At 43.8% G+C, this 26971-nt stretch overlaps 1 protein-coding gene across 3 annotated transcripts in view; it reads right to left on the reverse strand.

Annotated features, from left to right (window-relative positions):
* CUL1 (cullin 1) overlaps window positions 1–26971 on the reverse strand; it is a 104375-nt gene that overhangs the window by 48893 nt on the left and 28511 nt on the right. For all 3 annotated transcript variants that reach the window (XM_032866737.1, XM_032866736.1, XM_032866734.1), the window contains exon 2: window positions 16225–16525. In XM_032866737.1, the coding sequence (XP_032722628.1) occupies window positions 16225–16364 (140 nt within the window). In that variant the 5' untranslated portion in view covers window positions 16365–16525. The remainder of the gene's footprint in view (window positions 1–16224; window positions 16526–26971) is intronic.

The following is a 26971-nucleotide window of genomic DNA, read 5'->3' on the forward strand; positions in this document are numbered from 1 at the left end:
TTATAATAAGCAAGCTAGAGAAAAGGAAATCCAAAAAAAGAAAAACTACACTGAAATACTGTATTTATTGGAAAAAAAAATCTGAGTGTAAGTTGACCCACATAGTGCAAACCCATGTTATTCAAGAGCCAATGTGGTTTAAAAAAAAAAAAAAAAAAAAGTATGTTGTAATCCCTAAAGTAGTAACACACACACACAACCTCAGAGGAATAGCGAAAAAGCCAACAGACACATTAACAACTTAGACACTTAGCGACTGAGCCACCCAGATGCCCCGTCCTTTGTATTTTAAAGAATTAAGAAAAATAGTCTTTCATACTCACCATGCTTACTGTTTCTAAGTTTCATGTAGTATTAATTCTCTTCCCCTTGAAATGCAAGTGTGTACTATGTGAAGTCTCTTATGCAATTTGAAGCAATTTCAAATAACCCAAAAGAAGGGAGGAAAGTAGGGACAAAGAAATTTTTTAAAGAGCAGGAAAAAAAAAAAAAATGAACGGTAGACCTAAAAATCAACCTGTTAATACTTACAATAAATAGAGTAAAACCTACAATCCAAAGACAGGGATGACTGGAAGGAACAAACAGTAGGACCACTCTATATGCGGTTACAAGAGATGCACTGTAAGACACAGGGAGGCTGACGTAAACAGGTGGGAAAATGGGCATGAGAAGGCTGAAGATATGTAACAGTACCAGACAAAACAGACTTCAAGGAAATACCAGCAACGACAGACATTTCATAATAATAAAAGGGCCAATTTATTAGAAAGACAATCATAAATGTGTATTCTCCTCACAGAGCTTCAAAATACATAAAGCAGAATCCGGCGTAATACTTGCCACAGCAGATTTCAAGCTGCTAACATGACTGGACTGAGAAGGGCACAGTTCTCTCCCGCATGCTGACACGATCCTGCTCTGGCACACCACAGTCTACACCCAATGAATCCATATCCTTTTCAACAACAGTCCAAGATAATGTCCATCAAATAAGGCTATTTTCTGGGCCCTTAAAATGGCCCTTGATATACTGTAAAGGACTGATACCAGACAGAGTTTGTTCTCTGACCAAAATGGAATTAAATTTGACATCAGTTAACAATGAGCTTCCCTGGAAAAACCCAACTATTTCCCACTAAACAACATTTCTATGTAAGATTCAAAAAAGAAACAACAAGGAAAATTATAAAATGTTTAGAACTAAATAATGAAAAGAAAACAACAGAATTTGTGGTACAAAGATAAAAACTCTATTGAGAAATTTATACCTTCAAATGCTTACACTAGGAAAGGGAGGAGGACATTATGGCAACACTCCCTGAATTGAGAGACACAGTCCAGGCAATCCCCATCAGCATCCCAGTTGGTTTCTTTGTAGGAAGTGACAAGCTGATTCTAAAATTCATATGGAACTGCAAGGAAACCCAGAACAGTCTTGAAAAAACATAGTTGGGAGTATTCATACTTCCAAGATTTCAAAACTTTCTGTGAACCACAGTCATCAAGACAGAGAGGTACTGGCAAAGGATAAGCATTTTGATCAGAACACAGAATCCAGAAATAATCCATGCGTGTGTGGACCATGACTTTTAACAAAGGTGCCAAGACCTGTCATTGGGGGAAAACGGGCTTTCAACGACTGGTGCTGGGACAGCTAAGATAGACACATGCAAATGAATGAATTTTTGACCCTGTACCTCATATCATAGAAACGCAAAATGGATCAAAGGCCTAATCGTGAACACTAAAACTACAAACCATGTAGAAGAAAACATAAGACTAAATTATGACCTTGGATTTAACAAAGGATTCTTAGACATAACAAAAAAAGGATAAGCAACCAAAGGGGGGCAGGAAACAAAGAATTGGACTTCATCAATATTTAAAACTTTTGCATCAAAGAACAATCAAGAAAATGAAAAGTCAATCCACAGAATGGGAGAAGATATTTGTAAGTCATATATCTGATAAAATATTTGTGTTTAGTATAAAAAACCCTTACAAGTCAATAAAAAGACAAACCAATTTAAAAAAGGGCAAAGGATCTTAACTGACATTGTTTTAAGCAAGGTATAAAAACCACCAATAGACATACCATTAGTCATCAGGGAAACAAATCAAAACCACAGTGAGTAACACTTCATACCCATCAGGATGGCTAGAATCAAACCCATAATACCAAGTGCTGGTCAGGATGTGGGCAAACCAGAACCCTCACACACAGCTGGTGGGAAAGCAAAACGGTACCGCCACTTTGGAAAACAGTTATGCAAGATGGTTAAATCTGGAGCTACCGTGTGACCCAGAAATTCCATTTCTGGGCATCTACCCAACAGTATGACGACATACGTGCATACAAACACTTTTTCCCAGGTATTTCGAGCAGCACTGTTCACAACAGCAAAGAGGCAGAAACAACCGAAATGTCCATCAACTGACGGATGAGCAAAATGGGTTTGCACTTGGTGTAGTACCGCATGGCCACAAACATGAATTAAATATTGATAAATGCCACGACACAGGTGAAGCTGGAAAATGTTATGGTAAACGAGCAGTCACAGAAGAGCACGGGCATTAGTCTGCTGAGGCGGTCATAACCCAATACCACAGACCAGGGGAGCTTAAACAACAGAAATTTAATTTCTTACAGTTCTGGAGGCTGGAAGTCCAAGATCAAGGTGCCATCAGGATTGGTTCCTGGTGAGATCGCTCTTCCTGGCTCGTAGATGGCCACCCTTCCCCTATCTCCTGTCTCCATGGCCTTTCCTGTTTCTGCCTGGAGACAGCACTCTCTGGGGTCTCTTCCTCCTGAGGACACCAACCTTAAGGGCTCTGGGCCCACCTTAGGATCTCATTTAACCTTATTACTCCCCCAAAGGCCCAAACTTCAAATATCATAAAACTGAGGTTAGAGCTTCAACACGTGAATTTGGAGGATATACAATTCTGCCCATAAAACCACGTATTATGAGATTGCATTTATCCAAAATGTTCAGAATAGACAAATATATTACGACAGATTTAGAGACAGAAAACTAGGGGTGGAGAGAGTAAGGGGATGGTAGCTAAAGGGTATAGGGTCTATGAGGTAATGAAAATGGTTCTAAAACTTTCTGTAGTGACAGTTAAGCATACTCGAATATATTTAAAACCCCTGAAAAACCACTTAAATGGATGAATTGTAAGGCATGTGAATTATTATCTCAATAAAATCATTATTAAAAAATTCAATCCAATCCTAATCTTAACCCGGGCAGTTTCCAGAAGAAGCCGACAAACTAAATGTAAGATTTATAGAGAAATGCAAAGGACCTACAATAACTGATACAGGGGGAGACAAAGTTGAAAGACTTATACTACCCGACTTCTAAGAATTTTCGTGATGCGACAGTAATCAAGAAACAAAAAATGAAGATAGCAATATGACACATGAACATAGATGCAAAAATATTTCACAAAACACAAACCAAGTAGTAAGATAGCATTCCTTTAAGATGGATCTACAGATCAACGAAACACAATTCTAGAAATAGAACCACACTTACACTAACACTTTAACAAAGGCCCCAAAGCAATCTACGGGGGACAAGTCTTTTCAACAAATGAGGCTGAAATAGAAATGGATGTCCATGGGGTGGAAAAATTAACCTTAAGTCTATCTCACACGATATACAAAAGTTAACTCAGGATGGATTACAGACCTAAATGTAAAAGCCCAAACCATGAGGCTTTATGAGGAAAACCCATTATCTTTGTGACCTAGGGGAAGGCTTCTTATAGGTCGCAGAAAGTAGTAAGTGTCCACAAAAAAAAAAAAAAAAAAAAAAAAAAATTAGGTTTCCTCAAAATAAAGAAACATTTGCTCATCCAAAGACACACCATTAAGAAAAGGAATAGCAAGCCTTGAACTGGGAGAACCATTAGCAAAACCTATGTGACAAGACACTGGTCCCTTAAATACAGAAAGAACCCCTACAACTCAATGATGGCCTACAAAGGAAAAGGACGCTGGAATATGGGGATCTTCTGTCACTGCGCCCCTGCGAAGGGTGGCCTGGGGATTTGGGTATGTCCCATATGCACCTCCTGGTAATTTAAAGCTGGATTTCTTCATTCCCGGTATCCATGGTCTTAATTCTGGCAACATTCACGATGGGTCCCTGGTCTTCCAGCTCCAACACAGACGGGCTGCGCTGTAGACCAACTGGACAATACTACTTTTTGAACTTCATGCTGCTCCCTTAAATTCAGTCCACAGGCATGGTTATCTCTTAATTCTCTGTATATAGAGATTTCCTAATTTTGTTCCTGGTACTGCTCTTCTCATTATCTTGGGCATTAAAGATTTGGCATAGTCAGTTCTGAGAAATGATTTTATATTCTCTTTATAGAAAGATATTACAAATTTTTTTAAAAATATCACCTGTTTTTCTCCAGAATTTCTAACAGTCAGACATTAGGCCTCCTGGGTAGTTCTCAGTCTCCAAAGCTTCGTGTCCTTTTATTTTAATTTTTGCTATTCTTCTAGCTCTATTACTTTTCTTTTTAAAATCTGAGTTATCATCTGAACCATGAGTTCTTTCTTCATGGCATCGTGTTCCTAATTTACTACTGTAAGAAGAAGCTTCTTCTGACACTGCTGACTTCTAAACATTTTCTTCTGTTCCCTGTATTACCAGCTTTTTCCTGTTCCCTTTGTTCCATGTTTGTTGATCCTGTTCTTTCACAGAATGACTCCTCCTTTGTACTCATCCCGGTAGGTGCTGAAACCCCAACTGGAAACGGCACTGGCCTGCGTGAGACTGGAGGGCCATAGCGGGAGAGTGGCCACCTCACGGCTGCCTCCTCGCAGGCCAATAAATGGGTCTGCTTTTCAGGGCTGTTCATTCTTCCAGAGAGCTGCCTGGTCTCCAGCTTTGCCACTAGGATTTTGATATGGAACTGGGGCCTCATCACTCTAGATGCTTCCTGTCGTAGCCAGTGTTGCTAGTTCCTACTTAGGCCAACCTCTAAGGCTCCTGTCTTCTGAGATGGTCTCATTCCATGTATTCTAAATACATGGTCTGTACTTGGGAGTAGAGGGAGATGATGAGCTTTTAATTTTACAGATTTGGGATCTCTCCGTCATCTCCCAAGCACTGGCCTGTCTCACACTACCTCCTGCCACACCAGAGGCTTCAGATCCTGAGCCTTTCCAGTCCTGCAGCAACAGTGGCTTTCCTGCCATGTCTGCCTCTGTGTACCCTCCAAACCAAGGCTTCCTATATCCTCAGAATCCGTAGGCTGCCTCCATCTGCCTTTCAATTTCCAAATATTTTTTTTTCTTTTTCATATTTTTATTTAAATTCCAGTTAGTTAACATACAGTGTAATAGTTTCAAGTATAGAATTTAGTGCTTAACTTACATACAACACCCAGGACTCATCACCTTAAGTCCTCTTTTCTTTTTTTCCCCCTCAAAAAAAAAAAAAAATCTGTTCAATTCTCACCTATGGTGTTTATTGTCTTCCATCCTTCATCTTCACTGATCTTAAAATTCTTTATCGTTTTAGTGATGTCATGAATGGGAAAGTCAAAACGTAATTTTCGTCTGTAACCAGAAGCCCAGAAATTGGCTCATTTTGTTTCCTATTTCTATTGCTACTACCACAGTTCAGAACTTATGCAATATCCCACATGGATTACTGCTATTAAGACCCTGCTGGTCTCTTGCTGCCTGTGATTTCTTGTTTTAATCCCATATTGTTTCCAGATCAAGCCTCCTAAAATTTGTTGATATCATGTCACTGATTCTCAAATCCTATACCCAATCTGTATGAACCTCCACTTTCAAAAACAAAATAAAGTACAAACTCACATGGTTTTCAAGGTTCACTAAAATGTGGCATTATCCCTTTATCCAAGCCAGTTAACTAACCGATTCATCTAGTTTTTTTGGTTTTTTTTTTTTAAAGATTTTATTCGCTTGACAGAGACACAGTGAGAGACGGAACACAAGTAGGGCGAGTGGGAGAGGGAGAAGCAGACTCCCTGCCAAGCAGGGAGCCTGATGCGGGGTTCAATCCCCAGACTCCAGGATCATGACCTGAGCCAAAGGCAATTGCTCAACTCACTGAGTCACCCAGGCACCCCATCTAGTTATTTTTATATTATAATTTAAGCCAGCCAATGCCATGTCCTCTACAAGTGCTACTTCCCGCTTTCTCATTCATCTTTCTCCCTCCAACCAAAATTGGCAAGAATTTTTCCCTTTTCTCTTTATCTATGGTCATCCTCTGAAGTCCACTGAAATTGTACTGGTTCATGGAACTCTCCAACCTTGCCAGAGTCGAAATATCTCCTATGCAGTATTACCTGTCTATACTACTCATTATAGACTTTGTAATTAACAAAACGAGACGATCAAAATATCCCATCATAAATATTCCATCACACACACCCCATGTGCACCAACACATCATCTTCCACTTCATTAGGCACCTGAAATTGATTCTAAGAATACCTGAAACATAACAGAAAAATTAAAAAAAAAAAAAAAAAAAGGCCAGAATATCTACAGAACAGGAAAATAAAATAGGATACAAAATCGTAATATCTAAGCCAGAATCCTAAAATTTACCTAAACAAAGCAACCTGCATATGAATTACAGGAAAAAAAAAATGTATTACCTCTCTGGAGGGCTATCTGCCAAAAGCAATTTTGCTTTTGTATTACCTTCAGCATCTCTAACAGCATTCAGGTAACACAACCAACTGCTCGGCCGAGTCCTCATTCTGACTGATATACAAATATTATCAGAGAAGCTGAGGAAAAGAACAATAAATTTTTCCATTGTCTCTAACAAAGATGCTTGTCTCTAGACGACACAAGAACAGCTACGAGTGGTTAGCTATAAGCTCGAAATGGGGTGTAGTCAGGAGACCATCTCTGTTCCCTCACAGGGATGGTTCAGAGCAAGTTCTCTGTAAGGATCATTTGCATTAAAAAAAACCCAAAACCAAAATCCTATAGATGCACGTTTACTTACACTTGAGGATGTGTTTGTGTTAAAGGTGACTTTTAAGTTAATATAAACATCCATTTTCTGTGTGTTTGTATGTGTGTGTACACGCGTGACTGTGTGCAGGTAACACACAGAGAGATGTGCCCAAGAAAGCAGCTACAGGGACCACTGGTGTGCCCAGACTCTAATCGAAGGTGGAAGGAAAGGAGATGTACTTTTCACCACGTGCTTTTTTGGACTTCTAAATTTTACAAAAGGACTACTGATCTGAAAAACAAAAATTCCATTTTAAAAAGCCCCCCAACAGATCTTCTCTTGGGTTCATGTAGTTTTTCCTACAGGTAGATGTGATCCCCACAGCAAGTGGCGGTGTCTAATTGCGGAAGAGTTCAGTCTAAAGCCAGGCTATTCCTCATTAAAACTGCTGGCCCGGGGAGCCCCTGCTTGCTGTTTTCGTGAAGAGGAAACCGAAAACAAAGCTGATATGGAAGACAGTAGTAATAGGTGTACATTTTTTTTTTTTTTAAAGCGAGGGAAGGGAGGGGAGGGGTGAGGGAGAGGGAGAGAGAATCCTCCAGCAGACTCCCCGCTGAGCAGAGCCTGACGCAGGGGCTCCATCTCATGACCCTATGATCATGACCTGAGCCAAAGACAAGAGCTGGATGCTTAACTGAGCCACCCAGGCGCCCCTAGGTGTATACTTCTGAGGGAACAGCAAACCACCTCTTACCAAAACAATGGCACGGACGGAGCTTTGCATCAAGGCTGAGTCAGCAGAAAGACAAGAACCATGGCCCACCCACCGGGATAGACTGTATATAGCTCTGACAACACAATCTTCAGTCTGTGATTTTTTAGCTTAGCTTTGAGTCAACCGTAGTATGTGAGGAAATGTTATCAGAAAAGGAAAAAGCAGATTCTTCGTCTCAGAAGCTACTGGAGAAAAGTCCTCTAACCAGGGGAACTAGTCCTTCCTTGAGTCGCCCTTGAGTCAGACGTGAGGACAGACACTATCAGAGTATTTTGAGTGCAGCATCGAAGGGAGACTAATCCATGTCGAAAGAAGGACTCCGAAATGGATGCACTCCTCAATGACCAGCTGTGGGTTTTTTCTGCCATGGGGAAACCACAGCCCTCAGGCTTCCAGGTGCTTCCTCACGGCATGAAATGGGGCTCCTCGTGTCACTCCGCTCCCAGAGACCACACCTGCCACCCGCCATTCCAACACATGCACAACTCCGTGTTAATGTAGCACTGACGTTAGATGAAGATCAGAAAAACAAAATAAATATGACTAACATTTAGAAGAAAATGGGTCATATCTAAAATTATTTTTAAACCAAAACCAACTAAAATAGACTATGAGGATAAATTAAATATAGGAATTAAGAGGAAACCATCAAGGGGTAAAAATAAACTAAAAATCTAAGACAGCAAAACAGAAGCTCCATTCAGGAGTCAATGGGTTAGTTGTTTTATACTAAGGAAGCCAGAGTCTAACAAACCCACGTATTTGACTTTTAAGGCTTTTGAGAGTCTTTTCAAAAAGTTCTCTGGAGTTTCTCTGGCAACACAGCCAAAGGCAGAAAGGAGATGAGGACCCGAGCAGACACGGGGTCCCTCAGCAGCGGCAGGTGGTGTGGCACTTTGTGTTAAAGAGCCAAGCCTGGTTCCGCCCTCAAAACAGGCTGTACAACTCTTCCGTCCCCCCAGACCTCCCCAATCACCCACCAAAGCATAGTTCTGCATGACTGGCAGGGACAAGTCGCTGAAAAGGGTCTTATCAGATGCGGTGGGATCTGACTTTGCAAAGCCCCGCATGTGCTCGCTTTCCTGCAGACGTTTCCAGAGCCCCTTCCCTGCCACAGGGACTGTCAGGATGGCTGGTCTCCCACTGCAGGAGGGGCCTGCACACATCCAGCGGTCAGACTGTCGGCATTTGGGGGAACGGTGAGGGACTCCAGTGCCTTTCACTCCCAGTACCCTGCCTTTCACTTACACACATATGGGGAATCTCTCCAAGACATTCAGTTACCACCAAACTCAAACCATTTTCATCTTCTAAAAGAAAAATCAATTCAATTTGAGAAGCAAACTAAACAGAACTATTTTCCACCAACGCTTCTTACAAACTGGAACTTACAGTGGAATTTTAAGTAGTTAACTTGTATTAAAATCATTTGCAAAGACTACACTGAAAGTTGCCTTAAAAATACTTTCTATCTTCACACGTCAACACGTGTACCACGTGCACAATACGCCAGGGCTCCAGACCACCTGCCATTTGGTCCAGCTGGGCTGTAAGTCCTGAGAGAACTGGGGTCTCAGGAGGCTGCTGTTGGGTAGGGCTCTGAAAAGGGGTGGCCCATGTAAAACAAATCCACACCCACAGCATATTTCACAAAAGCAATGTCTGCCTGCAAGTGATTGCGATTAACATAAATAGGTTGGAAAATGCTCGAAGTGTTCTAAGTAGGTGTGCTATGAGTCAAACGTAGAAGGACGGGCGCCCGAGTGGCTCCATCGGTTGAGTGTCAGAGCCCTGGTTCTAGTTCATTCTGAGTCCCATCCATGCTCAGCAAGGAGTCTGCTTGAAGAGTCTCTCCTCCCCTCCCCCTGCTTGTGTGCGCGCTCGCTCGCTCTCTCAAAATAATCATTAAATCTTCAAATTTAGAAGAGAAAAACTTGAACATATCAGGTTTATACTAATAAAAAACAAAAAAATTGCTTCCAGAGGCAACTAAATGCAGTATAATTCTGTGGGCTCTCTCTCAAAGATAAATACAATTTGTCAATCCTGAAAACTATTTTAATAGTATAAGGTCAGCAGTGAAAGGTAGAATTTTACAAGTAAGTATAACTAGGACTTAAATTTCATAATGAAAACAAATTAAGTAAACTATTTTAGTATGTATGTTCTACACTGAAAATCTAAAATACACAGAAGAGCATTTAAAAACTTATCATCTATAAAAAAATGTATCAGGACACCTGGGTGGCTCAGTCAGTTAAGCACGCAACTCCTGGTTTTGGCTCAGGTCATGGGATGTGGTGTCGGCTTCTCGCTCAACACGGAGTCTGCTTGAAATTCTCTCCTGCTTCCTCCCCGCCCCTTGTGTGCACTCTCAATACATAAATAAATCCTTAGAAAAAGTATCATCTATAAGGCCAGTACCTATGGAAGGCTACTTCCAATATGGTGCCCTGTTTTTCAGAAGCAGAGAGCGTGTACTGAGGGCTCCCAAGACACGTACCACTTTGTATCCTGCTTCTCCTTGGTAGAGATATTATGACATGTCAATGAATACTCCTCAGTGTATTTTTATTGGCTGCTTGTAACCTTCAAATACCACTTTTCATCCTTACTGATGAATACTGAGGCTGTTTTCCACTGTTTCCTATTATTAGAATGTTTCTAACAGCCTTGCACATACAATTTGAATATCACTATTTCCTTAGAATGGAGTTAAATATTAAAACAAAACATTGGGCTAAAGTACATTTGGGTCTTTGTATTTCTGAATTTTTCTCCAGAAAGATCCCAGCAAACTAACATTTCCACCTCACTACAGGAACTCCACCTCCCTCCACTCTTTGCCAACACTGGCTATAATCATTTCTTTTTAAAACTTTGTAGTTTTGGTATTAAAAAACAATTTTTTTAAAGATTTTATTTATTTGAGAGAGAGAAAGCATAAGCAGGGGGAGGGGAAGGGGGAAGAAGCGGGCTCCCTGCTCAGCAGGGAGCACAACAAAGGGCTCGATCCTGGGACCCCAGGATCATGACCTGAACCTAAGGCGGATGCTTAACTGACTGAGCCACCCAGGCACCTCTAATTCTTCAATTATGAGGTGGGATATCTTCTCATTTGCATTTCTTCTATGAATCAGTTATGTCCTTTACGGCTTTACTTTCAAAGCATAGATAAATATATATGAGAACAATAGCTTACATTTGGAAAAATTATACAATACCTTTATGTTTACGTTTATTTGATGTAAACCATGTTTATTAACTTGAGCAAAACATATCAACGTTAAGACTACTAACAACAACAACAACAAGAAAGTACAAGATGAAAATGTCCAGGGCGCCTGGGTAGCTCAGGTCACGATCTCAGGGTCTTGGGATCAAGCCCTATGTGGGGCTCCCTGCTCAGCGGGGAGTCTGCTGCTCCCTCTTCCTCTGCCCCGCCCCCACCACTTGTGCTCCCCACTCTCTCAAATAAACCAATCAATAAAATCTTAAAAACAGAACAAAATAAAACAAAAAAAAACATGAAAATGTCCAAATACATTCGTTGGGCTAGATGGTTATTTCCATCGGATCATCATGGATGTACTGTGAAAAGAATTTGTTATTTTGGGGGCTTGATCTGCTTTTCTGTGAGATTTTGAGTTTCTATAATAGACACGTTTGCCACAGGCAGGCCAAGGGAGTGGAAAGGCCACCACCTGGCACACCTGCCAAGTGCCCACAGCTCCCGGGGGAAGGCCGGCAAGGGGCTAAGTGTGTGGCGCTGAGAAGAGCGACGGCAGCAGCCGGGACCCGCTGGCACAGCTGGCAGGGACGGAGCAGCAGGACCAGCGTGTCCGGGCATGTCCTCCCCGCAGAGCATGTGCTGCAGGCGGCCCGGAGCTCCGATTCACTCCGGGTGACAAAGTGCCCCCAACTCCGGGGATCGTGAACTGTGTCACGGTACATCAGGATGGAGATTAAGTATGAATCCTGAGCATGTGGATGCGACCTCCGCAGAGGTACGCAGCCAAGACTCAGAAAACAGGACTGATTCCCAGCGTCGTGGCTGGGGAAAGAGAAGTCTTTCAAAAAAACAATAAACCATTTCAGCCCATAGCGCTGCAGGGTTTGAGAAACCAGAAACTTCAACATTGATGAGAACTTACAGGCATAAGGAAAAAAAAAAGAAAGACATCAACGCACAGGTTTCTTTCATCCAAGGCAAAAATCACGATTTGAGTATATATTGACCAAAATAAAAAAGGATTTTGACCTAGAAATGAGAGGCAGGTAAATGTGGGGCCTGGCAAACAAAGACACTTCAACCACAAGGCCCGGCGGGCAGACCCGATCACGTCGTTACACCACAAGGACCCGCACGTCACCCTGCATTCCCCAAGCATAAGGGTGTCACTACACTAAGAAATAACATTACCTACTTCAAGCTCAAAAGAAAGAATACCTACTAATATTTACCCACCTGACTGTTACAGGCCCACCGGCACAGAATGCACTCCTATATTTACTGCTCCCCGCCAAAGTCACTGAATTATAAAGACAGTTGACCCCTGCTTGAACAGAGGTGTCAACTATGGGGGGTGGATTCAGCTCAGACGTGGATGTGTTTGATAAATACTGCGCAGTACTATGAGTGCATGCTCTTCCTTAGGATTCTCCTGGTGTCATTTCCTTTCTCCTACTGTATTGTGAGCACCGTAAACACCACAGAGAACATACAAAATATGGGTCAATCGACTGTTTATGTCATCAGTAAGGCCTCCAGTCAACGGAAGGTTATTAGGTTTTTGGGGGAGTCACGTTCCAGGCAGAAAGTTCTGACTGCACGAAGGTCCATGCTCGTAACTCCCATGTTGTGCAACGGTCAAGTGCACGGTAGGTAAGACCTCGCAGACAGAACTGAAGAGAAGGAGGCACTGAACAGGCAGACCTGCAGGGAGGGGCAAGGGCTTGAGGCTAAAACTCTAGAAGGAAAATGAGGCCTCAGAGCAGTGGCTGGAAACAAAGTGGACTGAACGAGATCTTTCTCCGTGCGGATGCTCTGGGACTTTTCTCTTTCCCAAAATACCCTTCTCTTTCCTTTGTCATTCTGAGTTAAAAAGTCAAGAAAAATGTTTACACTGTATAATGAGGCTCTAAGAATATTTGCTTCACACTCAGAAGCAGGGTACTCGTTCTAGAAAGCCCGTCACATATGTTTCTGCAGGGTAAACAAAGGGTAAAAATCCAGCTGTTAGTTACCAGCCAGAGTCAGGAAGGGAAAGGACCCCCCTCGTCTCACCCAGCTCTTCCCGCTCCCCTGGTTCTAACCCTCTCCTCCAGGGACCACTGACAAGGCCTGTCTGACCCTGAAGAGTGAGCAGTGAGGCGCACAGTCTGCTCCTTCTTCTCGGGACCCAAAGCACTGGCTCACCTGAACCAGAACCAGACAGTCCCAAGTGTTAGATGTCGCTGTGCACGAGCTTGTGGGACATTATTTTAAGAGGCAATTCAGTAAGTGGTTACACGGGAGATGGAATAAACACCCGGAGAGAAAACTTGAAGATCTGCCGCATCAGGCAAACTGAGGCAGGGCTCGAGCCTGCACTGGGGTTTCAGACAAGCGCCGTCTTAAGAGAAGCCGAGACAGAAGCAGGGACAGAAGCGGACACGTGCTCTGGAGGGAACGTACGACAGCGACACGGACAGGGAAAATGCAGGCGGCGGGGCAGGGGACTCCGTGATGTGCAACATGAAACACAGGCAGACGTTCCACTGCTGCTCGGTCTCCCACAGGTCAACACGGTAAGTCCAAAACCCTATTCTGCGGAACCTCATGAGGAAAGTACAGGAAACACTTTGGGAAACAGGACTCCTTCAGCTACAACATGTGAGGGCAGTCGGTGGGCCCAGGCAGGCTCGGGGGTCGGACTACTGCGCCACCAAGCAGTCTACGTCGGGCCTCCTGCTGCAGCTGCTCTAAGGGGCAAGTCACAGAAGCCTCTGGAGAACCGGTTTCGGACACCAGCAGAGGGTTACCCCCACCAGCCTTCGGGGGCAACGGGACCCTTGAAGAAGGTGAAGATGGCTGTTAGCACAGTGCCTGACCCACGAGACTCAAACTGTAACAGGTGTCATAAACAGCTACAGAATCGAAGTAAATATTTTAGACTCAGGCCAGACCCTCCACTCTTAGTAAACGCATGAAGCGGTTGTTTCAGACAACACCAGAAGAAAAAGAAAATTCAATGCAAGAGAAGCGTTCCTAAAAAAAAATTTTTAACTGCAGAACCTACATACTATAATGATTTGTAGAACGTAAGAGTTCAGCAACTGCTGAAGGCAATGTCTCTGTGTTCTCAGTGTTCTAAGAGCCTAACACTGTACTGGACAAAGGCCCATTCTGATTTAGCCAAAAACAACATATTAAGAAATTCCCCAAAGATGGATCAGCAATTAAATGTCCGTGGTCTCCACACCACGCCCCCCCTGGTTTTTCTGCACACCGGAAACCCAGCCAAGGGCCTTGTCTCACCACTGGAATCACCATTTTCGGCGACATTACTTACAAAATTTAAAAAAAAATGAAGGTTGTACACCTAAGCAACTCACAACCCTCTTGAGCGGAGTATAGTCCTCTCATTTGTCAAAGATTCTATCCTTGAAGGTTTTCTGTGTCCGATGACCTAGCAATCCCACTCCTAGCCACCTACCCAAGATAACTGAAAGCACCCGTCCATATAGAACCTACGATATTCAGAACGGCTGTTCATCAACAGCCAAAGGGTGGGAGCAACCCAGATGCCCCGTCACTGATGAACAAATAAACAAAATGCAGCATCTAGGGCCCGAGTGGCTCAGTCAGTCAGGCGTCTGCCTTTAGCTCAGGTCATGGTCTCAGGGTCCTGGGACCGGGCCCCACATCGGGCTCCCTGCTCAGTGCAGAGTCTGCTTCTCCTTTGCCCTCTGGTGCTCCCCCTGCTTGTATACACACACACACACACACACACACACACACACACTCTCTCTCTCTCTCTCTCTCTCTCTCTCTCAAATAAATAAATAAAATCTAAAAAAAAAAGCATCTATCCAGATGTCTTAGCCATGCATATGAATGACGTGCTGACACATGATACAACAAGGATAAAAATAAAACACCATGGTAAGTGAAGAAAGCCACTCTCAAAGGTTATGTATTATGTGATTCCATGTATCTAAAATGTCCAGAATAGGCAAATGCATCGAGACAGAAAGTAGATTAGTGGTTGCCAGGACCGAGGGGAGGGAGAATGGAAAGGGACTGCTAACAGGTCATGTCTTCTTTTGGGGGTGATGGAAATGTTCCACAATTAGGTAATGTCAATGCACAGTTTTGGGAATACACAAAAAATCACTTTAAAGGGGGGTGAGTTTTTTCACGCCTACCCAGGGGTGCCCTCCCCCCAAAAAGGGTAAGTATGTGAGGCCTATCTCGATTAAGTTGTTGTTTTTAAACAATGAAAATGTATGTGCACACATGAACGTGTACTCTAATAACCTTTAGGTTAATTCTGAACTAGACATGTAGCTTCATGTCTATTTAAAGTAATGCTAATTTGGGGGCAAAGATTCTAAACTATCGGCAAAGCGGAGGGTACCCTGGAATATCACAAAACCAAGTCTGACAATTACGATACGTACTAAAAGTTTACACCTAAATCTCCATCAAACTAGCAACTTTATACACTACTAGAACCAGCGGTCACTAGCAATCTGCTCTTTAGTGAAGGCAGCTGAAGTTTCAATTTCTTGCCCATCGAGCACATAACAGAGAGCAGGAGCTACGATGTTTACGCCCTCACGACCTTTGTGGATTCAGACAGCCCCCTGTGCACACCACGAACCATGTAACGAGCGAGCGAGCGAAATACTTGAATGCCATATTTGTAAAACAAGGTCCTAACTGTAAAACGTTCTGCTCTATGTGGTAATCCTTCAGAGGAAGGTCAGCCAACTGCTCCCATAAAGGGCTGGACAGCAGGCATTTCTGGCTTTTTCGGACGCAACGACACCGCTCAGCCCCCGAAGCATGAAGGCAGCCAGACGATACAGGAACCAATCCTCCCCTGCTTTAACCAGCACGGTCCAACAGAACTTTCTGCAATGACAGAGGCTGTTTGCCACCGAGCACTTGAAATACAGGGACCATGACTTGGGAACTGTTCATTTTAGTGACTTCGAATGTAAACAGCCACACGTAGCGAGTGACGGCCACACTGAACAGCACTGCTGCAGACTAACCCACAGCCGGTTTCACTGCTGGTCACAAAACTTAAAAAGAGTGAATTAATTTTTAAAGCTAAAAAAAAAAAGAACTCTGATTACATCACGGGGTGAACTGAAAAGAGAAAACACGACCTAAAGCCTCTAACGATTCGCAGATCATACTCGTGACTACCCAAAATTCTAAGCAAATTAATTTCAGCTCAGGCAGTAGGATACGTGTAGAGTTCCATATATCTGGACTTCGCCATACTCTGTCTGGTATATACTTGCTGGATTCCAGCTCTGAGGTCGTCCCATATCTGGTCAAGGCCAATCTGCTTCAGTCCATGGGGATTCTGACTCCTGTTTGAGGACATCGTGAGCAATATTCTGAAGTTGTCCAGTGTAGCAATCCTTGTGCAAGGTACAGCTAATTCTCCATCAGATGAAAATATACAGTATCATTCCAGGTTGATTCACAGCAACTCAGAAAGGACGTCCTTTGACTGTAGAGAATGAAATCTCATTGCAGGCAAACCTGAAGAAGAAATAGAGCAAATTAAGGAGTATTTTCTTGACACCCTGGGGTGGGTAGTAAGGTGCCTGCCACAGATAGAGACACTCAGTCCACAGGCATTAGTGGGGCCCACGCTCGTTTAGACAATAGTGCTCTTCCTCTGTGGAAACAAACTCATATGCTTTTATGTACAGAGATATACTTACTTAGGGATTTAGTTCGGAATCATATGAACTCACAAGAAAAGTGCTCCCAAGAGAAGCTGGGGAGATGGGACCAGGGAAGGAGACAAATCACAAGAGACTCTTAATCTCGGGAAACAAACTGAGGATTGCTGGGGGTTGGGGAGGGAGGCATAGGGCGGCGGGGTGATGGACATTGGGGAGGGTATGTGCTATAGTGAGTGTTGTGAATTGTGTAAGGCTGATGATTCACAGACTTACACCCCTGAAGCAAATAATACATTACATGTTAATGAAAAAAAAGAGAGAGAGAGAAGCTGGGTGGAAGTCTGCATATGCACTACTAACACTGGTGCATTTCTTTGCCTTCGGAAGGTATCAAAACTTAAACTATAGGACTTGCCCCACATTATCATTAGAAAGGCAAAGGAAACTCCCAGAATCAGTTTTGCACTTTGCAAAAATGTGATGTTGGTGAGGCTGATGTGCAGGGAAATGGTCACTCTCCTTTCAGAAGGGAATCTGGCAAGAATTATAAAAATTTAAGATGTTCCTTAAATTCAGAGACCGGGGTTGGCCGCTCAGCTCCACACCTGCTGGGTAGGAGGTCCTGGGTAAGGCACTTCACTTCTCACTTCTCTAAGCTTCAATTTCTCAATCTACAAAAGGGGGCGCCCATCATTTTCCTCAGACAGTTACTGTGGAGTTTAAGACAATGTACATGCCATATTTAACACAGAGTAAATGCTGAACAACTAACACTGGCTATTACAAGGGTATAAGGCTACTACAAAATAGAACTTTTTTTTTTAAATTTTATTTATTTGACACACAGAGAAAGAAATCACAAGTAGGCAGAGAGGCAGGCAGAGAGAGCAGGGGAAGCGGGCTCCCCGCCGAGCAGAGAGCCCGATGCGGGGCCCGATTCCAGGACCCTGAGATCACAACCTGAGCCGAAGGCAGCGGCTTAACCCACTGAGCCACCCAGGTGCCCCCAAAATATAACTTCTTAAAGATTTTATTTATCTGACAGAGATCACAAGTAGGCAGAGAGGCAGGCAGAGAGAGAAGAGGAAGCAGGCTCCCTGCTAAGCAGAGAGCCCAATGTGGGGGTCGATCCCAGGACTCTAGGATCATGACCTGAGCCGAAGGCAGAGGCTTCAACCCACTGAGCCACCCAGGCACCCCTAAAATGTAACTTCTAATGCCTCAGGATCTCGGTCCACAGGTCAAGGCCCTCAGGTATCCAGCACCATGTTAACTCAGTACTCCTCGATACGCAATACTACAGTCACATCTCACAGTCCGGGTCTATCACGGCGAGACGTGGAGGGTGTTAAACAAGTAATCCTATCGTAAAATTAAGGAACAATGAGTTACTTTAATGGCTCCATAAAAGACGTTGGGAGGTGAATGGAGTCCGGGACAATAAGGATGGGCTGTCAGAGCCTGCCGATTCAGGTTTGAGCTCAGCGAGTAACTCGAGGCATCCCGCATCTTAGGGGGCACTGCCGACCTCTTGGCAGGCTAAGGCACGTTTCAGGCGAGTGCAGCTCATGCCTGCGGATCAAGTTGGAACTACTGAAAACTAAATCATCTCTAATATTTATAATCTAAGCTTTGGGACCTAATATTTTATGAAGCCACAATCTCACTCTAGATCCTGCAAGTATTTTACATGACCCATTCGAAGAAGTATATTTAAGTGCAGAATACGAAGATCGCTAACACAGGAATTCCCTCGAGTTTTAAGGAAACCAACAACTTAGCAACTGCTTTGCAAATGTTCCCTAAATACAAGTTCGATCTGCCTTTCCTTCTATCTACTCTGGGGGGATAAGGCCAACACCCCACTTGATAGTGAGCTTGGGGCTCGTTACCTACTGAAACCGGCACTCCTTCCTCGCACTTAATTTTCCCCTAAGGGGAAATTATCACTTAAATTCCCCAGACTCACAAAGTTAATTCTATCTCATACCCATAAGCCTTCTCATACCCATCCTGATGCTCTTTTACTCCTTTTTCTTCTAATTCTAGCAGCAACTGAGAAAAATGTTCCATTCCTCCCATTTTTACCCTTTCCTCACCCTATTACGTCCACTGGGCATAAGAGTGACGTCAAGTGAACGGCTTACCGTGGAGCCAACATCAACGTTCCTTCTTCAAACCTCCCCGTGCCGGCGATTCCCTGAGTGCGTCTCCGGCCCAGCTCTAGCCCGCGTGCCCGGTTCACATCCCCTCCTGGATGCCGCCCACCCGGCAGGTCCCCAGCTCCACTGTTCACCGCTGTTGCCCATCCCCGGGCATGGCATCTCCATGTAATGGGTCAGAGACGCAGGAATAATTCTGATGCCGCCTCCCTGTTCTTTCACATTCTCTGCTACTGATTTTAACCTCTGGGGTCATGTCACATCCACACACTCACCACCTCCATGTCCTCTCCCCGTGGACCCTGACGAGGCCATCATCATCGTCGTCGTCACGCACCGGGCTGCCATCTGAGCAGTCTACACGGGCTCCCAGAGTGACCCCCTTTGACTCACCCCTTCGAGGCTTCACACAGCAGCTGAGTCTAAAACTATAAATCTGATTAGGCGTCACCCCGAGAGTAACAGGGAGTCAAGCTGGAGTCTGAGGCAGGGAAATCCTGAACAACGCACTCCCAGATCTTCTCTTCTCTTTGGGAAAACTTGAAACGATTTACTGGGTTGTTTTATAGGAGACATCACTTCCACACCAGCGCCCCACACCAACACGGGCGGGCACAAAAGCCACAGCCCCTCGCGCACCTGAGCAAGGACCACAGCCCCGGCCCGGGAGCCAGCCCTGCCTGGAGCCCGGCCAGGAGCCCTGCCACCGTTCGCTCTTCGTGCGCCTCTTACACACTCCCCTTCGTCCCCTTAGGCACAGGCACGCAGGCTCTTCCCTCATCCCAGGCTGTGCTCCCCACTCCGCTCCCCAGTCCTGGGGATCCCTGCACCTGCTGCCGCTTGTGCTCGCTCTCCACCCGCGCCCAGGCAGGCCAGGCTTAGGGAGTCCCAGACGAGGTTCCCCTGCTTCACGGGACTTTCCCTTCTTCACCCTTATTCCAAGTTAATTCCCTGCCACGGTCTCTCCCTTCTCTAGAGAGAAGGGTCCGTGGCACAGAGACCATCTCCTTGGCTCACCATAGGATCCTGAGAACCCAGTTCAGAACCCGGCACATAGGGCAGTGTTTTGTACGAATACATGAATTAATAAAACCAAGGAATTAAAAAGCTGGATGTTTTTCAAGAATTTAAAAATAAGGAAATATCACTATTATAAAGCATCTGAACTTGCCCCCAAGTCCCCTTCAGAATCTCCATTAAATTCTATATTGTTTCTTCTAAACTTTTTCCTTCAAACACTAGATTTTAGGCTAAAATTTATTTCTTGCTCTCTCATTTAGTAATGTTGTGTGGTATTCCGGTCATTACAAACGTACACATATTGTAAGTCTGTTTAAACACAATGTTAAAAGAGTTCTAGAAATTCAGTCATCATTAATATTTTATTTAACAAATATTTGGTAGGAAACTACCATGTGCCAGGTACCATCATGGGCGCCCTCCGGTGTACTATTAGTAACAAATCAAATTCGGGCGCAGCACTCACTGCTGCTCTGGGGTAAAGCACCTTCCTGAAAGGTGACCCATTACCTTCTGGTATGTGACAGACTTGTGAACTAGAAAACTTACGTACCACACATTTATGTACCAAAAATATTTGCTCCTAAGAGCCAATTACAACAGGATTTAGAGGTTAACCTTAAACATACTTCTGGCCCTTCCTTTTACAGATTTAAAAAACCTAATTCAGAGAAGCAATCGAACCTGACCGAGTTTACAAAGCTCAAAGGGGGTAGGACCCCAAGCAGACCTCTGGAGTCTCAAAAGCCAGTGTTCTCCAGTACTCTAGTCTGAATTTTAGATTCTCTCATTTGTAAGGTGCCAATAAATAGGGCAACTAATTTCAGTATTCACAAATCAATCAATGTGATACATCACATCAAGGAGAAAAGATAAAAACTGTGTTATTTCAGTAGATACAGAGAAAGCATTCCACAAGGTACAACATCCACTCATGAAAAAATCCTTAACAAAGCAGATGTGGCGAAAACTTCAACATAATAGAGACCAACTATGGAAAACCCACAGCTGACATCATCATCCTTCAATGGGGAAATACTGAGAGTCTTTCCGCTATGGTCAGTAACAAGACAAGGATGTCCACTCTCACCACTTTTATTCAACATAGTTTGGAAGTCCAAGTCACCATCAGACAAGAAAAAGAAAGAAAACGCATCCAAACTGGCAAGATAGAAGTAAAACTCTGTGTATTTGCAGATGGCAAGATAACTGTATGTAGAAAACCCTAAAAGCTCTATGAGAAAACTACTAGAACTGAAAAATGGATGCAGTAAATTTAGCAAATCAATATAGAGAAATCTGTTGCATGTCTACACCCTAATAATGAAGCAGCAGAACGAGAAATAAGCCCATTTACACCGCACCAAAAATAATAAAGACGCCTAGGAATAAACTTAGCCAAAGAGGTGAAAGACCGGAACTCTCACACCATAAAACCCTGATGAAAGAAACTGAAGACAATGCAAACGGAAAGACATCCCATGCTCATGGATTGGAAGAACAAATATTGTTAAAATACACTGTAACGACCTAAGCAAACTACAGTTTAATGCAATCCCTATCAAAATACCAATGCATTTTTCACAGAACTAGAACAAACAATCCTTAAGTTTGTATGGGGCCACAAAAGACCCCAAGTAGCCAAAATCGACGTGAAAAAGAAAAAAAGTGGCGGTATCACAATTCCAGACTTCAAGTTATATTACAAAATTATACAAAATAATCAAAACAGTATGGTACTGGCACAAAAACAGAGAGATCAGTGGCCTAGAATGGGAAACCCAGAATTAAACACTATTGTTCTTCAACAAATAGTGTTGGAAAAACATGACAGCTACCTGAAAAAGAAGGAAACTGGACCACTTTCTTAAACCATACACAAAAATAAACTCAAAGTGGACTAAAGACCTAAATGTGAGACCTGAAAGCATAAAAGCCCTTGAAGGGAGCACATGCAGTTATTTCTCTGATATCAGCTGTAGCAATATTTTTCTCGATAGGTCTCCTGAGGCAAGGGAAGTAAAAGCAAAAAAAAAAAAAACCCAACCCAACTCAACCCAACCCAACCCAAAAACCACCAGAACATAAAAAGCTGCTTCAACATGCAAAGAAAATAATCAATAAAACTTAAGGACAACCTACAGAATGGAAGATTATGGGCAAATGGCATATCCAATAAAGGGTTAGTATCCAAAACAGATGAAAAACGGATACAACTCAACACCAAACCCCCCCCCAAATAATCCAACTAAAAAATGGGCAGAAGACATGAAGAAACATTTTGCCAAAGAAGACATCCATGGTGAAGAGACATATTAAAAGATGCTCAACATCGTTCATCATCAGAGAAATACAAATCAAAACTACAATGAGATTTCATCTCAGACCTATCAGAATGGCAACTCAAAACCACAGAGGGGCGCCTGGGTGGCTTACTGGGTAAAGCCGCTGCCTTTGGCTCGGGTCGTGATCCCGGGGTTCTGGGATCGAATCCCGCGTCGGGGTCTCTGCTTCGGCAGGGAACCTGCTTCCCCCTCTCTCTTTCTGCCTGCCTCTCTGCCTACTAGTGCTCTCTGTCAAATAAATAACAAACAAAAAACCCCCACAGAAACAACAGGTGTTGGTGGGGATGGCGTGAAAAAGGAATCCTCGTGCACTGTTCTTGGGAATGCAAACTGGTAACAGTATGGCTGTTCCTCAGAAAGTTAAAAATAGAACTACCCTGTAATCCCATAACTGAGCTACTGAGTATTTATCGAAAATATACAAAATTATACTAATATTTATCCAAAATATACAAAATTATACTAATATAATATAAAATATACTAATTCAAAGGGATGCAAGCACTCTTATGTTTACCGCAGCATTACTTATAATAGTCAAATTACGGAAGCAGCCTAAGTTATTCATCAACTGATGAATAACGTAGATGTGGCATAGGTACACAGACTATTACGCAGCCACAAAAAAGAAAACTCTTGCCATTTGCGACAACGTGGATGGAGCTGGAGAATATGATACTCAGCAAAATCAGCCAGTCAGAGAAAGACAAATACCATACGGTATCATTTGTAAGTGGAATTTAAGAAACAAAACAAGAAAAGAAAAAAGAGAGAAACCAAGAAACAGACGTAACTACAGAGAAGAAACTGATGGTAACCAGAGGGGAGGCGGGTGGGGGATGGGTGAGATAGGTGATGGGGATTACAGAGCACACTTCCCACGACGAGTACAGAGTCAAATACAGAACTGTGGAATCACGGAGTTGTACACCTGAAGCGAATGTAACACTGTGTCTGGAATTAAAATTTTAAAAATCTTAAAAACGTTTAAAAAAGCAAGCCAAAAAGCCCCCAAAAGCCAAAAAACCCCCAGGGAAACTACCAAAAGAGGCAAGAGAAAAACCCAGATTCACCAATTTTCTATTTATTAATCTTAGGAATCCAAACAGCTCTAATTTAAAAAGCCAACAGTTTCAAAGAGCTAACAAGTCTGTCCTAGCTGTATCATTATGAAATTCTGAATATTTTAAAATTTAAGAAAGCCAACTTTTTAAAAAAATGCCTGACCTTTCTTAAACTAAGAAAACCACGGAACAGCCGAAAGTCAAGACACACCACTTATTCTCTGGCAAAGTTAAAACACACCAAATAAAATGGTCAGTGTGACTTTTCTCTAGAACACCTCCACTTCCCTAGCTCAGCACCAGCGTCTAAGAATGCACTTTACAAGTGCTTTCGTCCTCTACTACACTTCTTACTCTACACCAAGACCTGTTGATACCCTACAAGATCATGTTAAAATGTCAAGTTTACTGCATTATAATACACGCTTCATGTCTAGTCCTACACATGCTGCTTTGTGCCACAGCACACCTCAGTTTATACGCAGAATGGTCCCCATTGAGTATCCAAAATTCATACACAGCTGATCTGAGGTTCTCAAAAATCCACATCCTCAACTATTTAACTCGGAAGTTTATTTATTTATTTGAGAGAGAGAAAGAGAGGGAGCAAACTCGCACACACGCACAGGGGAGGGTGGGCAGGGGATAAGCAGAGGGAGAGAGAGACAGAATCTTAAGCGGGCCCCACATCCAGTGTGCAGCTCAGACACGGGGCTCCATCCCACAACCCTGAGATCAGGACCTGGGTGTAAATCAAGGGTCCGAAGCTTAACCACATAAGCCACCCAGGTGCCTGTATTCAATCCAGAAGTTTAAAGAGGGTATCCTTACCTAGTATTTTCAATATCCCCTAGGGAGCCTCACACCTGTATACTTAAACATCTATTACTAATATTACAGCAAAGAAGTCCAAAACTAAGTCTAAAAGGAAACCTTACAAGCAAGCACATCAGGAAAGCATCTTAAAGGTCAGACCACGCGCTGACAGCAGGAGCCGACCTGCTGGAATCTGGGGGACGGGGGCGGGGGTCCTCTCTGGAGCAGATGGTCGGCAGGGGGGACAGAGTTTGGGGGGAGATGCTTCTTAGGAACAAAGCATCCGTGCGACAAGGGAAGCAGGATCAGGCAGAGGAGTGAGCTGTGACCAAGCCCCTGCACCTACCCCACAGGAGCTCTGCAGGAAGCACCGTCAGAGTGTCACACGCAGGGGTGCAAGGCCTAGCCTTCCTGCTGCCACTGGGCTCAGTGGCTGAAAGAAGGCCAGGCCGGGTCGCTCTCGGCAGCTGAGGCAGGCCCCGGGAGAGCTGAAAGTTGGGGCCATGTGCTGACCAGACTGCCAACTCCCTTCCTGAAGGGGCACCGAGGTGGGGCACCTCGTATCCACCAGGCTGTCCAAAAGGACACACGCAAGGCTCTAGCAAGAGTTTCCCACTTGGGGTGTGGTGGGGGCGGGCAAGGGGTTAATCTGCTCACACATCAGTCAAGTGTTTGGTGAAGTAAATGGACTGTGAGACAGCTGGGAGTAATAACGTACGACACAGGTGCCCATACAAGATGGGCTTCTCTGTCAATGTTGAAATTTTGAGAAACACACCACTATACATGAACTCTCTAGCCTCCACCTCATGACCAGGCCATCAAAACGGTCAACAGTCAGTTTCAAATGGTTTTTGGCTAAGGGGTAAAAATATTTTCCCAATAAATCCTATCACATAGCCAAAAAACCTTTGGAGGCCCCAAAAGGCAATCGCTATCAAAAACAAAGGACAAAACTAAAAATCGATACTTAGGAAACTAGGTAGTTTTCCAAAGTACTCTGGTACAGCGGATCCTTGACCTTACAGAGCTTGCCACCTGTGGTCGTGAACATCCAGGAGTAACACTGATGTTTCCAGACACACAATCTGCAGATTTGTACTGGAGACCAAGGCACAAAACACAACCCATCAAGGGCAGGAACCAATGGCCGCTCCAGCAGGCCCCGACGAGGCCTCAACAGATCACACCACCTGCACACGCACGACTCCACTTTCATCTCTGCCTGGGAAAATACGAGAGTGGAATGGAACTCAGAGTCAAAACAAACAGGTCATAAGGGAACAGGGAGGTCGTGTATTTAAGGACTTCTCTCAAAGACTGTGTTGCTCCAAAGGGGTATGAAGGGCGACGGAATCCATGAGAAACAAGCTTTCTAACCATTCAAACTGAGCGAACCGAACAGCCTATTTCTCAAGATCAATGGTGCCCAAGATCCCTTTGCGGAGCAGACGTTCAAACTAAGTCAGTCACCTCCGCGAAGCCTGAACGATACCTCCTCCTTGATATCAGCAATTTAGAGGCTCATTAGTGCTAAAAGGACTTTTTAAAAATGAGCCCTTGGAACAGTCTTTCGCCGAACATTTACTGGAACATCGACTGAAGAGAACAAAAGAAATACTAACTTACGAGAAGTCAAGTAATTTTGTTTGTTACAAGACCTCGGAGGCCTTACTCAGCGGACAGATCTATGAATCTCCATCAGAAGAACAGCAAGCCCTTTCCCCTCAAGCGGACTTGGCCACAGAGTATTTTTCCTTGGACCTATCTCAGGACGGGTTTTTGTTTTGTTTTGGAAAAACTAACGTTTCAAGGAGCAACAACATCATTTTTTTTTTTTTTTTTTTTTTTAAGATAACTCTGCGCTGATCCTTCTTCATTCCTAACTTTCTTGGGAGCAACCACACCGTTACGTAACTTTTTCTTCATAATGAAATACACTGCACTTCACTTAATGACATACACCCCTCCTTGTTTCTGGAGCTAAAATTCTACTGTTCATCAAACTAGTCCCCTATTAAAGAGCTTCTAGGTGTGTGTTTTTCAGTAGTTACAAGTGATACTATAACAAACAGTCTTCTACGGATTCTCTCCTGCTGACTTTGTGCACGATAAACGCACACATGTATCTGTACCGCAAACGGACTACGGAGCCACCTACCACGTCACAACACGGTAGAGGAGGAACGGATTGGTCAGAGGCAGTTTGCTTGTGGACACAGTGGATCTGAAGTGCTTGTGAATCATCCTAGGAGGCTGGGCTGTGGAGAGATCATCTCTGACAGGCACTACTGGAGTTGGGGAACCAGAGTCAGGGAAATTACAGAAACAGATGGTCCCAAACTGATCCTGAAAACATTTGGAAACTGACTAGATGACGGGGAAACCAGAGTCTGTATCTGCAAAGTTACAGCCCAAACAACGAGAGGACGCCTATCCTGGAGGTCACAGGAAGAAAACGGCTATGGTCGGCAGGGCCTCATCATGGTCGTAAAAAGCCTCTGCCCTTTACTTCTTGTATGATCTTGGGTAAATCACTCAATATATCTGCTGAGGGTCAGGAATAATGAGGCAACATAGTAAATAAATGCCAGCTGTTGTCTTCATCAACACGAGGGTATCTAAAATGCAGCTTCTGGCTTGAGTTGTTTTTGTTTTTTTGTTTTTTTAAGATTTTTATTTATTTATTTGACAGAGAGAGATCATAAGTAGGCAGAGAGGCAAGCGGAGAGATAGGAAGGGAAGCAGGCTCCCCGCTGAGCAGAGAGCCTGACGCGGGGCTCGATCCCAGGACCCCGAGATCATGACCTGAGCCGAAGGCAGAGGCTTAACCCACTGAGCCACCCAGGTGCCCCCTGGCTTGAGTTTTAAGTCACTGGTGACATCTCAG

The sequence above is a fragment of the Lontra canadensis genome, unplaced genomic scaffold (assembly GCF_010015895.1).
Source record: "Lontra canadensis isolate GAN:19392208 unplaced genomic scaffold, GSC_riverotter_1.0 scaffold2, whole genome shotgun sequence".
NCBI classification, from domain to species: domain Eukaryota; kingdom Metazoa; phylum Chordata; class Mammalia; order Carnivora; family Mustelidae; genus Lontra; species Lontra canadensis.